Source organism: Ahaetulla prasina, chromosome 6, assembly GCF_028640845.1.
Source record: "Ahaetulla prasina isolate Xishuangbanna chromosome 6, ASM2864084v1, whole genome shotgun sequence".
Taxonomy (NCBI): domain Eukaryota; kingdom Metazoa; phylum Chordata; class Lepidosauria; order Squamata; family Colubridae; genus Ahaetulla; species Ahaetulla prasina.
The window spans coordinates 30,994,949-31,009,502 of record NC_080544.1 but is presented as its reverse complement, the minus strand read 5'-3'; the positions used below and the strand labels follow the sequence as shown (position 1 = coordinate 31,009,502).

The window sequence follows — 14,554 nt, the reverse complement described above, 5'->3', positions numbered from 1 at the left end:
ACTATTTAGGTTTTTTTTTTTTAAAGTTAAGAGCTATACCTATGGTTTTGGTTTTACATATGCACAGAAACAATAATTGCAACTAGATGTAAAATATGATTGGGTTTCATATGAAACATCTTTAAACTCATTGACTCCCCCATCAACTTTTGCATTTAGCACCAGCAAGATAAATGGAAGTGTCTGTTTTTATTCTTTATTTCAATCAATTATATGTGAAATTAATCAGTGGCCAAGATTCAAATGCAACTGAATTTAACAGAAAATGAAAGAATTTTTCTATTACTTCTCAGCTAGGAAATTTGTGGGAAAATATAAACTAAATATTTATGAATCATATTAAATCAAGTTCATGGGTGGTAAAATAAATGTAGTAGAACTGAAATAAGACAATTACCTTATTTCCTTAGTACAAAATTTAGTTGCAAGGTATGAAATCAATGAAGTATATTCAGACAAATCAAAAGCTACCAAGCTGATCAGCAACAAAAAATATTTCACCACCAAATGTAAGAAAATAAGTCTTCTAAGTAGCTTCAACATGCATATCACTGAATATTAAAAGTTCCTTAAATCACTAAAAGTACCAGAAGAAAACCGCTGAACTTTCTACAAAGCTATATCCATTCTTGCAGATTGGCAATTCTGATAGGGTAGATTCTTCTTACCCTGACAAATTATCTGCATTGCAGTGTTAACAGCCCCTTAATTCCTTCTGGATAATGGTTGGAAAGGGGTTATATAATTACATTTCTTAGTGACCGAGGCAATCTAGGGGGCAAAAACTCCTTTTGATGAGATCCCTATTGAGAAGCTGTGGTGCAATGGATACTTTTAAACAGAGGCTGTAAGCCTTCATGATATCTAGATCATGAAAAAATGGGGACCTTATTCAGGCACATGATCAAACACATGAAGGGCTCAATCTCGGTAGAGAAAGGCTGCACACACAGGTCTCTCATACTTGCTCTAATCTCCACGCCTTCAGATGGAAATTTTTGAGAAGGGCAGCTGCTCTTAAATTCTGTTGAATTAACCACTAAGCACAACATGCAAAACAATATTCTTTATGGTTGATATATGAACTGCTTTCTTTCTTTAAATTGTGATTTCCAGTTCAAAAGTATACATATTTTACCTGTTTTTACAAGAAACCTATTTGCTGCTGCTCCTCAGCAATAGCCCTTTAATGTTACATCCATTCCCAATAAGGTCCAGAATTAAGGGCCCCTATCTTTTACGGTTTAAAATTTTGAGACATGTTATAACCACTTTCATAAAATAGCTACTACAATGTGTATGGACAAAGCAGAGCAATTATTTACAAAAAAGCTACTCTTCTCATCATTATTTTACACCTTGCTCTCTCTGTAACATCAGTTCGTCATGTATTTTACTAAGTCAGTGAGCACAATTCTTAGGAGAGAGGCCTCTAAAATGTTTATTTTCAATATGCCACAAAGATTACCGTAAATATCTTGAGAGATCCTGCTTTAAATTGGAAGAGTCACGAAATCTTCTGCAGGCTATAAATATGTTTCCTTTTTTAAAAATTAAAATAATCCAAAAATAATAAAATCCTATAGGCTCTGGAGCCCAACAAGTAGCATATTGTGGTTTTTTAAATCATAAGATGGAAATTTTACTATATGAAAAAGAAGTACATGTTCACACAGCTACAAAAGCTGATGCATTAACAAAATAAATTCCTTGCTTATTGTATGCTGGGGTACACAATTTATAATCCATGAATTAACTCCTTAGAGCAGCGATGGCTAACCTTTTTTTCCTCACGTGTCCACACCCATAATACAATGACCCCTCATGGATGCCCTGACCCCTATGCATTCACGCGCAATCCCTCCCCCGCCCCCCCCCTGCGCAGGTGAGTATGACCCCCCGTGCTCTCCCACCTGTGCATGCACGCGCGACGCCAGTACCCCATTTTAGTCCTGGCAAGCCTCCCTGAAGCTTCTGGAGGCGGGAAACGGGCTGTTTCAGGACTTCTGTTAGGCCCGCTTTTCGCCCTCTGGAGCCTCAAGGAGGGCAAAAACAGCTTCCCCCAGCCCTCTGGAGGCTGGAAATGGCCCATTTCTGGACTTTACGTAGGTCCATTTTTCACCCTCCGGAAGCTTCAGAGACTTTCCTGGAGCCTCCAGGAGGGTGAACATGCCCCACCCCAGCCCTCCAGAGGCCGGAAACGGCCCATTTCTAGACTTCTGGTAGGCCCGTTTTTCGCCCTCTGGAGGTTTTCCTGGAGTCTCCAGGAGGGCAAAAACAGTCTTCGGAGGCCGGAAACTGCTCATTTCCAGACTTTTGGTAGGCCGGTTTTTCCCCCTCCCAGAGCCTCCGCACGAGCCCTGTACTTACCTGGCATCCAAAATGAGCCATGTGAAGACTCCTGGGAGGGGCGGCATGGGCATGCATGCGCATCTCCCACATGCGCGGCAGAGATCCGAAAATCAGCTGGCTGGTGGAAGGTGCGCGCGCATGCGCAGTGGAGCTGACCTAGGATGATGGCACGCATTCCTGCAGAAATGGCTCCGCATGCCACCTGTGGCACACGTGCCATAGGTTCGCCATCATAGCCTTAAGAGTATCCCCAGACAACACATTGAAAATTATTTAATTATTTTATGTAGTTTAACCTATGAGTGATGAAATCTGACCCAGAGTCAGGATTTGGGGTGGGTGGGTGGGTAGGGATTTCTCCTTCAAAAATAAACTTCTTAGAAATCTAAGATACCTGCCTTCTCTCCAATGAGATGGATTTTATTACTGTTTCGAAGAAATCGCTTCAATTCCTCTCTTACCAAAAAGCTGATAGGGTACACTCTGGAGATATCATCACTTCCTTAGTTGAACTTCCTGATGCCCTCAGAGATCAAATTAAAATAAAGTGCAAATTCTGACTATAAAGAAAACATTAGTCCTAATTTACTAAAATTTACAAAGAACCACAAATCTATATCTCGTATAACATTCATCTCTCTCAAAACATTGATTCTCAAAATATAAACAAATATACATATACTCAGATAGTTGAGCTGCTGGATAACTATCAGGCTGCGTAAGTGCGTAATAACCTTTTAATAATAAGCAATTTCTGAGGAGTTGGGGAATACAACTCAGCATACCAAACTTCTGAAGGGCTGTTGAAAGAGCAGGACTAATTCTCAGTCTTTTTAAATTGTTAGCTTCGGGAATATTTAAAAGTTGGGGATAGGGATACAAGGAACTAAAAATGAAATTCTTGAGATTGAACTCTTGCATGAAATTCTAGGAGATTATCTGGTGTGCTTGGAGGTCACTAGGTCATGAAATGTTTGTGAAGAGGTCACCCTTTCAAAATTAATCCCCCCTCCCAAATAATAAAGGGGAAGAAACTAAAAGGAAAACTGAGGTTACTAATATTAACATGTAACACTTCAGAAATGAAGAAAGGGTATGCTTGCTCTTGTTTCTTAAATTATGAAAAATACAAAACAAACATACCTCTGCAGTTAAATTTGGCGGTGTCATAATGTCTTTCAGCACATCTGAAAGAAAAAAGTTAAAATTGCATGAAGCATTATTTTATCATTTAGTTGGGGGACAAACCTATTATATACTGTACAAATTCCTTTCTACAAGCTAATACTACAATCATAAAGAAAAGAGGGAAGAACTACTGTTTGTGTGTTCTTCATGCCATATAGATAAATAGAGGTATAAATAGTCCTCGCCAATGGCTCTTTCAGCAAGCCATTCAAAATTGCAGCAAGGCTGAAAAAACAGATTTATGATCACTCCTCAAACTTTCAGCCATTGTAGTGTCTTTGCAGTCAAGTGACTGCAATTCAAGCGTTTAGCAACTGATCCACATTTACAAGGATCGCAACATCCCAGTCACATGATCACCATCAACTTCACAGCCAGTTTCTGACAAGCGGTCATTGGGGAAGCTGACAGGAAGCTGTAAGTCGCGGTCACCTGATGTCGTGCTGAGAGCTGTAGGCGATTCATTTAATCCCAATTACAGGTAGTCCTCGATTTACGACCGCAATGGAGCCCAGAATTTATGTTGCTAATTGAGAAATTTGTTACCATATTTTTCGGAGTATAAGATGCACCTTTCTCCCCCCAAAAAAGAGGGTGAAAATCTGGGTGCGTCTTAATACTTTGAATGTAGCCCCGCCCAGCCTCCCAAACTGAGGTTTCAGAGGCTGAAAAAAAAGCAAGTCACAGAGCTCACAACTAATGAACCTGTTGCTAAAATTCACCTCTGTGAACAGCTGATTGGGAGTATTCCAGGAGGCCGATCCACCCGCCAATCAGCTTTTTTCTTATTTTCCTCCCCAAAAACTAAGGTGCGTCTTATACTCCGGTGTCTTATAGTCCAAAAAATACGGTGAGTTTTGCCCCATTTTACGACTTTGCTTGACACATTTGTTAAGCAAATCATTGCAGTTGTTCAAACAGTGACACGGCTGTTAAGTGAATCTAGCTTCCACATTGACTGTCAGGTTGCAAAAGGGGATAACATCATACCCAGGACACTGCAAATGTCATAAATATGAACCAGTTGTCAAGCATCTGAATGTAAATAATGTGATCATGGAGCTGCTGCAATGGTCATAAGTGTGAAAAATGGTCATAAGCCAATTTTTTCAATGCTGTTGTAGCTTTGAATGGTCACTAAATGAAGTGTTGTAAGTTGAGGAGTACCCGTAAATGCAGCTGGAACTGATACCATTAAGTAAGTTGTAGTCACTTGAAGTTACACTTAATGACCACATTGCTTAGCGATGGATTTAAGTCTCAATTACAGTCGATATAAGAGGAATACCTGTACTTTTGAAAATATAACAGCTATGTACAGAACTCTTTCTCTTATTTGTGGCATTAATGGGACAATCACTGTACACCTAACTCCTAATAAATTTCTACCCAAAGTAATAAAACTACGGTGCACATAAATCTGAAAATAGAAAAAAATGTGATTATAGGAAAGAAGATTATCTCAAATAAAATGTGAGTTCATATCACTGTTCAGGTATAATGTTCCTAGGCAAATTTGGGACTCTGATTATTACATATATTCCTTTCCTAAGAACTCTCTTCTACAAACAAATAAAAGTAACTCCTAATTAAATAATACTGAACTGAGTAGGGAAGCAGGTAATATAACAATGACCCTTATTCCTATTAAACCTCAAACCTAGATTTTAATATGAATATATTGAATATTTTTTTAAAAATTACACTAAGAAAATCAATATTAAAATATTTTTATACCTGCTTTTCCTAATAAGGATAATTAGGAATTAAACTGCAAATTCTCAATTACTTTACAGAATAAAGTATCATCCCAACTTATGAGTTATTAATGTTTCAATTCTCTTTTTTCTCATTATGAAGTCATTCACTTGCTAAAACTAAAATAAGTTAGGTGACATATCGTTATTTCATAGGTTTCCTATTAAAGAACCAGGCTGCACAAGTGAGTAGGAATGTGCAAGTGATCAGGCAGTGCACAAAACCACACCCCCAGCCCACGGAAAAACTGCCCTCCGGGAGTGTACTGGTCCCCGGCATCCAAACTGTTAGGGGCCACTGCTCTAATGCATTTTAATATATTTAAGGCCAGTATCTATAGAAGCTACATAAAAAAGCATACTTACAGATTATATATCTTGTAATGGTTTTTATGTTTTGAATCCAGAAACCTTGAAAGAAAAGTGATATATTAAATTCATTTGGATACTATTTAAAAAAAAAAGATTGAATAAAATATGTTTGAGAGCAATTTTGATCAAATAATATTTTATGGATATAACATATCAACTGCTGCTTTTCACTATAATTTTTCCCTTAGTTATAAAACTAAGGAAATATTAAATTTTACTTACACATATAAAACGTATTCCTGTTACCGAACTAAAGAAAGTTGAATTTCTAGGCACCATCTACACTGAAATTTAATTTTAATTTTCATACAATCTGTCTGAAATAAAAATAAATGCAACTCTACTTCACAACAGAAAACAAGCAGAATCAGCTTCAAATTTGTTTGATATCAGTAGAATAGATCCCTATGTCAAACCATCAAGTCTTTAAGCAAAAATTTGGTTCTATGCATTTTAATTACATCTACAATAAAGACTGTACAGTTCTAATTTTTTTCACTATTCTAGGAAATTCCAATATTCAACAATTATAGTTAAAATTTGACTCATGTGCTGTTTGGTTACGGGTATTTTAACAATTTAAATAGTTCCTTCAAAATGCTGGGGCACTGCATCATTTATCAAAAACCACTCATAAAATTCATCACACATTTTTAGGCAAATGTGATTATTTCTTACATAATCATAATCTAACTTCATGAATCAATATTTCTCAAACTGAAAAAAAGTTTTAACAGAACCAGTTCTTAATACATCAAACCTCAATGAGATTTAATAGAGGTTAAATAACTTGAGAATTTAAATGGGGATCCAAGTTTCTTAGAGCAAAGATGTCAGTTATTTAAATAACCTACAGCTTCAAAACTGAAAAGTCCAAGGCAACAATCCATAAGCTATGAGAAAGGCAGGAAAAAGAAGCACCAGATTTTAAGCTGTAGTTAGGATAAGAAAAGCCTATATGCTAATGGCAGTAGAGAAAATCAACTGTTTATATTGGCTTCATCTTGGTATGCAATAAAGATTCCTATCTAGTCTTGTTGAGCAGACTGTCTGGGAAGCTTCTGCTGAGTTCTAGCTTGGACACCTGACAAAATCTGTATGCTATGGTAAATCATCATTCAGGATTTCAAATTTATTTATGAATTCTTGTTTACTTAGAAGTAATTCAACCTACATTGTTAGTATTAAGGTAGCTTCCATGGTATTTAACTACTTGGATGAACTGATTAAGCTCTATGCATGAGTACATTGCTACTGCACACTTGAGACAGAATTAATGGTTTAGTGTTATTGCAAAAATGGACAGAGGTATTTATTATACATGCCAGCTCATAAATTATCATAATTATTTCACCCATAAATCCCAGGGAAAAATATATAAAAATGCATTCTTATAGCAATGTAATGAAGTATACCCAAATCCTGCATCCTATTATCAAGCTTCAATTTTAGAGTCATAAATAGTGTTAGTACATAAATAATGCAGTTTTTATATAGAATTGCACCGTTATTTTACTCATGTTCTCTTGGGAAAAAGAATCAGAATGCCATTTCTCAAATTCTAGATCTCTTTGTCTAAAATATTATGCTATGCTATTAGTACATGATATAAGTTAATTAATACTGTTCAAGTACTTTTTTCTGAATAATTTGCATAACAAGTTAACCATGATTCTTTTAAAAGCATTTTTTTTAACAAATATATTATAGTAAAAGCAAGCTGAATTGATTTTAGATTTGTATTTAGTTAATTGTCAAACAGATTATTTTTAAAGTCTAATTTAGTTAAAATTGCATCAAAGTATAATAAAGTTTTATTCACTTAGGTTATATATAAATTACACTAATCAGGTATATATAATCTGAGAAGTAATAATCTATATTGAAGCTTCTTTTTTCAAGTATTAATTATTTGCTGAAATGAAGTTCATGTAACTGAAATACCTCCAGATTTGACCTATTCATGAAATGTATTTGCACAGAACAATTCTCAAATCATAACTGATTCTTGTTCTTTTGCCAACTTACTACCCTCTTCATAGTCTATTAAGCTTGATTGTCAAGTTTCTGGATGAGAAAATGAATCAACAGAAAGCCGGTAAGTCAAAACCACAAATGTAACCACTGTTTAACAGCTCCAACATTAGAGTACTTATTTCAAGATTCTTTTGTTTGCTCTATCTAATACCTATTTTTAAAGTATTTCAATTAATCAGATGAAGTAGGTCTTTGGAAGAAAGGCACCCTATTCTTCAGTTTTGCTTTTTAAAAATTGTTTTATCCTTTTTTAAATTTTAACCAAAATTCTTGCAATCTTTCCTATCAGAAATAGTTCCTATCAGAAATATTTCCATTTCCTATCAGAAATAGTATTAATTGTGCACATGCAGGAACAGATTGAGTTTCTTTGAACAAAAACACATATCATTACTATTTTAATGGTACCATTAATATTGAAACTACAGGCAGTCACAGTGAAACTTTTACTCTCAAATTTAAATCAATTATAAACTGTTAGATCTCCGAAAATCAAGTATCAAAGATTTCAAGGCTTCCTGTTTCAAAATATGCATCTAATGTATGATATATGCATATTATATAGGGTATAAGGAATGTTGTTCATCTAATACGAATGCAATTTGTCTTGTAATTACAATATTTTAATTTTTTTCTTTTGAAATGTTTAGGTTTTCTCTTTTTAAAAAAAGTTTTATTAAATATTGATTAATGATTACTTGCCATTAAGTCTCTGTCAACTCTTAGTGAACACATGGAAATTTTGCTAAGATTTAATAAAGAAAGCAAAAACTTCTGACCTTAACAGAAAGCTAATCACTTTATCAGAGCTTCTTCTTGAAGATAGTTAAAATAAGACAACTGGAATGGTACTGGATACTAGTTTTACTACAAAAGTAATCAGTATGAACACTAGACAGGGTAAACATGATAGGAGATTGATCTGTGTAGTATTTAAAAAGCCATCTGAATTGAGAAGTTTATACTCCAGGTTAGAATTGATAATATTTGAGGCAAGTTTAGTGAAGTTTAGAAATCCTTGTAGACACATCTACCATAAAAACAGCTGTTTTTACAGCTATCCTAGGCTGAGTACATATTTAGGTATGACCTATAGTTTAAGGGGAAAGGCACCTGGAAAAGCTACAAAGCAATTGTGCTGTGCCTTCCAGAAGACATGACAGCCTTAATACAGACCCCTCCTCAAGAAGCCTTCCCTGGACCCGGCTGCTTTAGGTAACTATCGTCCGGTCTCCAACCTTCGCTTCGCGGCGAAGGTTGTAGAGAGTATGGTGGCATATCAGTTTCCCTTGCACCTGGAGGAAACTGTCTATCTAGACCCGTTCCAGTCCGGTTTCCGGCCCGGCTACAGCACTGAGACGGCTTTGGTCGCGTTGGTGGATGATCTCTGGAGGGCCAGGGATAGAGGTTGTTCCTCTGCCCTGGTCCTATTAGACCTCTCAGCGGCTTTCGATACCATCGACCATGGTATCCTGCTGCGCCGGTTGGGGGGATTGGGAGTGGGAGGCACCGTTTATCGGTGGTTCTCCTCCTATCTCTCCGATCGGTCGCATGAGCAGTGTTGACAGGGGCAGAGGTCGGCTCCGAGGTGCCTCACTTGTGGGGTGCCGCGGGGTCGATCCTCTCGCCTTCTGTTCAACATCTATATAAACCGCTGGGTGAGATCATCAGTGGCTTCGGTGTGAGGTACCAGCTGTACGCTGATGACACCCAGCTGTACTTTTCCGCACCGGGCCACCCCAACGAAGCTATCGAAGTGCTGTCCCGGTGTTTGGAGGCCGTATGGGTCTGGATGGGGAGAAACAGGCTCAAGCTCAATCCCTCCAAGACAGAGTGGCTGTGGATGCCGGCATCCCGGTACAGTCAGCTGAGTCCACGGCTGACTGTCGGGGGCGAGTCACTGGCCCCGATGGAGAGGGTGCGCAACTTGGGCGTCCTCCTGGATGAACGGCTGTCTTTTGAAGATCATTTGACGGCCGTCTCCAGGAGAGCTTTTTACCAGGTTCGCCTGGTGCGCCAGTTGCGCCTTTCTGAACCGGGATGCCTATGCACGGTCACTCACGCCCTCGTGACGTCTCGCCTGGATTATTGCAATGCTCTCTACATGGGGCTCCCCTTGAAGGGCATCCGGAGACTGCAGTTAGTCCAGAATGCGGCTGCGGGGGTTATAGAGGAGCCCTCGTGGCTCCCGTATGACACCTATCCTGCGCAGACTGCACTGGCTACCTGTGGCCTTCCGGGTGCGCTTCAAGGTTTTGGTAACCATCTTTAAAGCGCTCCATGGCATAGGGCCGGGCTACTTACGGGACCGTCTACTGCTACCGAATACCTCTCACCGGCCCGTGCGCTCTCACAGAGAGGGACTCCTCAGGGTGCCGTCAGCTAGGCAGTGTCGTCTGGCGACGCCCAGGGGAAGGGCCTTCTCTGTGGGGGCTCCCACCCTCTGGAACGAACTCCCCCCAGGACTCCGTCAACTTCCAGACCTCCGAACCTTCCGTCGCGAGCTTAAAACACACCTATTTATCTGCGCGGGACTGGACTAGTTTTTTAAATTTTATAGGGGTTTTAATTGGTTTTAATATTTATACTATTTTTAATTAATTTGGCTTTTGAATAAGTTTCTTAATGGTTTTCTTAATTTGTATATATATGTTTTTTAGCTGCCTGTGAACCGCCCTGAGTCCTTCGGGAGATAGGGCGGTATACAAATATGAATAATAAATAAATAAATAAATAAATAAATAAATACTATGAGGGGGTTTTCACTTCATCTCTCTGAAAGCTTTAAATTAAATATGTGGTTCAAGGATGTCATCCTCCAAATTATAACTGTGACAAAGTACTGTGTCTATATAAATGTTTTCAGCCTTATAAATCATATGCAGTAAAGAAGATGCTAGGTCTGAAGGAACAAAAGATTATTTTATTTAGCAGTTTTAACTCAAAGTACTACCTATTTAATGCCATTATCAATGGCATTTTTTTCTTTTTTAAAACAATCCTATTTTTACCACCCTGCATCATATATAGGTACTTCAATTAATGAAGTGGAATGATAAAACTTGTATGATAATAAAGTTAGATAACCCTTATGGTAACATAAAATATTTTTTAAACACCAAATTGTTTTGTGTAAGTTTCTGTTCTCACATTCAAATGAAAGTTTTCTAAGCTCTGTTTAAAAATAATTTATTTTTAATACTTATTTTTTTAAAAAAAATAACAGAACAAAGGAAGCAGCAACAATAAAGGGAAAGTTTTAAAAAAGAAAATATATTTATTTCTGGCCTGGCATTGGAGGAATATGTTCACAGATAGTGACAAATTAAAATGGGATTGTTACAATTAACATCCAGATAGTAAGAGAGATATTATTTGAAGCAACCAAATTCGTTCACCACCTTTGTGCGGTTATTGTGCTTTTATGGAAACTTTTGTCAAACTTCTTTCAAGGTAGTAAGATAATTTCAGGGCAATTCTCACAGGTGGGATGATAATACTTTTTGTAACAATGATCTGCCTTCCACATATAATCATCTCCCCAGTGATCTACCAGTTTTTCCACAGCTTCCTCTGCTTCAATAATATCCCAAGGGAAGATATTATGAAATGGCCTTTTCAGATTTTGAACCTCGGGTGGCTAAGTAGGCTTTAGAATTTTGGAAGGTTATACACAACATTTGGGGTGCCGGGATGGGGGGAGACCAATAGCATTCAGTACAATATAAAAGGTAAAGGTTTCCCTTGCACATACATGCTAGTCGTTGCCGACTCTAGGGGGCGGTGCTCATCTCCGTTTCAAAGCCGAAGAGCCAGCATTGTCCGAAGACGTCTCCGTGGTCATGTGGCCGGCATGACTCAATGTCAAAGGCGCACGGAATGCTGTTACCTATTTTTTCTACTTGCATTTTTACGTGCTTTCGAAACTGCTAGATTGGCAGAAGCTGGGACAAGTAACAGGAGCTCACCCTGTTACACGGCAGCACTAGGGATTCAAACTGCTGAGCTGCTGACCTTTCAATCGACAAGCTCAACGTCCTAGGCCATGAGCCACCGCATCCCATTCAGTACAATATAGCCAATGCCAAAGTAAAAGAGGGGAAACTATCTTTCAGCAAAAAGAATTGAAATTTGATAGTTTTTATTTTATTGTTCAATAAGCAATACTTGGAATATTTAATTCCTCTATTATAAATTTCATAGGCAAACTTCTTCAGACTAAACAGTGAGGCTAACAAACAATCCAGCCTACTGAAAGATCAATACCATATAGTTCTACAAAATCATCATGTGAAAGAGCAATTCTACTGTTGGTGTTTGAAAAGTATGTTTATTAAAGCTTTTTTTTTTTTTCCAGATGACAGGGCAGGAATAAGCTAACTTTTTGACAGCTGAAAGGGCATTCCCATCAGAATTAAGGACTTCAATGGATGAGGTAGTGATGCAATTACTGAGAGGGGATGATGGGGGGGGGGATATTTTTATATAAACTAAAATTTTATATATATTAAATTCAAATCAGCCTCTGGTGGCTCAACAGACTACGCAGTCTGTTATTAACACAGCTGCTTGCAATTACTGCAAGTTCAAGTCCCACCAGGCCCAAGGTTGACTCAGCCTTCCATCCTTTATAAGGTAGGTAAAATGAGGACCCAGATTGTTGGGGACAATAAAAGTTGACTTTGTATATAATATACAAATGGATGAAGACTATTGCTTAACACAATGTAAGCCACCCTGAGTCTTCGGAGAAGGGCGGGATATAAATTCAAATAAAAATAAATAAATAATTAAAAAAAAGGTTAGTACTTTCTTAACTGACTGAATGCTTTTGCAGAACAGAATCCAAATTTTCAAAATATTTTTATTCTCTAATCAAATCTTATATACTGGCAGCACTAGTTTAATTCTTTCTTTCTTTCTTTCTTTCTTTCTTTCTTTCTTTCTTTCTTTCTTTCTATCTATCTATCTATCTATCTATCTATCTATCTATCTATCTATCTATCTATCCATCCATCCAGAATGGCAAACATTTTGACAAACCACAAAATATTAAGCCTGTCATTGAGATAAGACATTGAGAATACATTCTTACCTTACAACATCATCAATATTGTTTCTGTACACTCCTTCAAGTCGTTCTGCCGGAAAACCCATTGCAATGATATTTGGATAAATATCTGAATATTTGTGTTAAAGGAATTTTTTACAAATTTTTACAAAATTGCAGAATAATTGTAGTACATACTTCAAATATTTAATTATATAATTTAAATTTTAAAAAATTGCAGTGCTTCCCTAAAACTGGCTTATCATTTGATTAGTTGTCCAACTTAAAAACAACAGCACCTAAAGGGACTAAACAGCTAAACCTCACTAAACAACCACAATTGAGCCCAGAATTTTAGTCATAACTTGTTGCAGTCATTAAGTGGGTCACCATGACTTGATTTTACAACTATCTGTAAAATAGTTTCACCACAGTCATGGAACAAACTACATAGTTGTGACCACATGATTCATTCTCACAAATGGGCATTTTTTGCCAGAAACCACATAACACTACAAGTGGTCCTAAATGCAAGCCAGCTACCAAGCACCTGAAATGTGCTCATATAACCACAGAGATGGGGTGTGTGCATGACAGTCATAACTTTGAGGACAGATTATACATAATTTTTGGGGGACCCGTCATAATTTCAAACCGTTAAGTGATTAAGCAAGTAGTACATTTAACAAAAAATGTCTTTCCACGTAACTTCACTGTTTCAGCAATATGATATAGAATTATAAAAAATCTTTTCCAAAGTATCTAATAAAACCATTGCCTTCATTATGTATATTAATGCTTACTTTTAATATATATACTTAAGGTCAAATAGTATTTTTGCATTATGACTGCATCTTGAATACACACCTATAACCTTTCCCTAAACTTGGGAACCAGGTAAGAGGTTCATAACCTTATACAGCACCAAAGATAACAATACCTATGCCCAACTAACCACTGAATGGCCAGCTACTTCCACAAACCACAGTTAGTAATACTGAAAGACTAATATAACAAAACAGCCTTTCAGACTGTAACTTGTTTGTAAGTAGAGGAATGTCTGTATTACAATATGCTATATTTGACAGGTAGCACCATAACAAGAAGACGCCATGGTTATTGTAAAGGTAGGGTAATAGGCAGGAGAATAGAACAAAATAGAACAGAACCTATATGTAAAAATAACAGTAAATTAAATAAAAGTTAAATTATTTAAAGAACATGCTGACACAAAGGACCAATGCCCTCAGAAACTACTCTAAGTGGAGCACTGTTCAAAATACTCAATATTGTCTGAAAAAATTTACAAAACCATTTTGTACCTTTGCGTTCAATATTGATAAAAATCTATTTTTTGTTCCCAAATATAAGAATTTAGATAAAAAATACAGTCACAACATAGAAGCAGCTCAGTTACATGAGAACAAAGGGACATCTAGTTCGGCATCTTGTTTCTAACATGGCCAAACAGATGCTTCCAGAAACCTTCATGCCCTGCTTGCAGGCTAACAGACTTTTTCCTGCTTACCAGCTGTTAGCAATCATAGAAGTTCCATTTAGTAATCATAGTTATTCAGTGCTGACAAATCTCGTCTTCTTAAATTTGTCTTATCTAAGTCAGAGGACACTCATGGAAAAGGAAGTTTGAAATTTTATCAGAACAAAATATTTTATGCACCAAATATATTCAGCATATTCAGAATGAAACAATTGGAAACAATACTTTCAACAAAGGAAAACATATTTAGATTCAAAATTAGAAAATAAAAAACTTGCTAGATTAGGGAGACTGAAAATT

At 37.0% G+C, this 14,554-nt stretch overlaps 1 protein-coding gene across 2 annotated transcripts in view; it reads right to left on the bottom strand.

Moving 5' to 3' along the window:
- Positions 1 to 14,554, bottom strand: part of PTEN (phosphatase and tensin homolog) — a 64,305-nt gene that overhangs the window by 40,096 nt on the left and 9,655 nt on the right. For both annotated transcript variants that reach the window (XM_058187619.1, XM_058187620.1), the window contains exons 2-4: positions 12,802 to 12,886; positions 5,664 to 5,708; positions 3,496 to 3,539 (exon numbers count right to left, since the gene is read on the bottom strand). In XM_058187619.1, the coding sequence (XP_058043602.1) occupies positions 3,496 to 3,539; positions 5,664 to 5,708; positions 12,802 to 12,886 (174 nt within the window). The remainder of the gene's footprint in view (positions 1 to 3,495; positions 3,540 to 5,663; positions 5,709 to 12,801; positions 12,887 to 14,554) is intronic.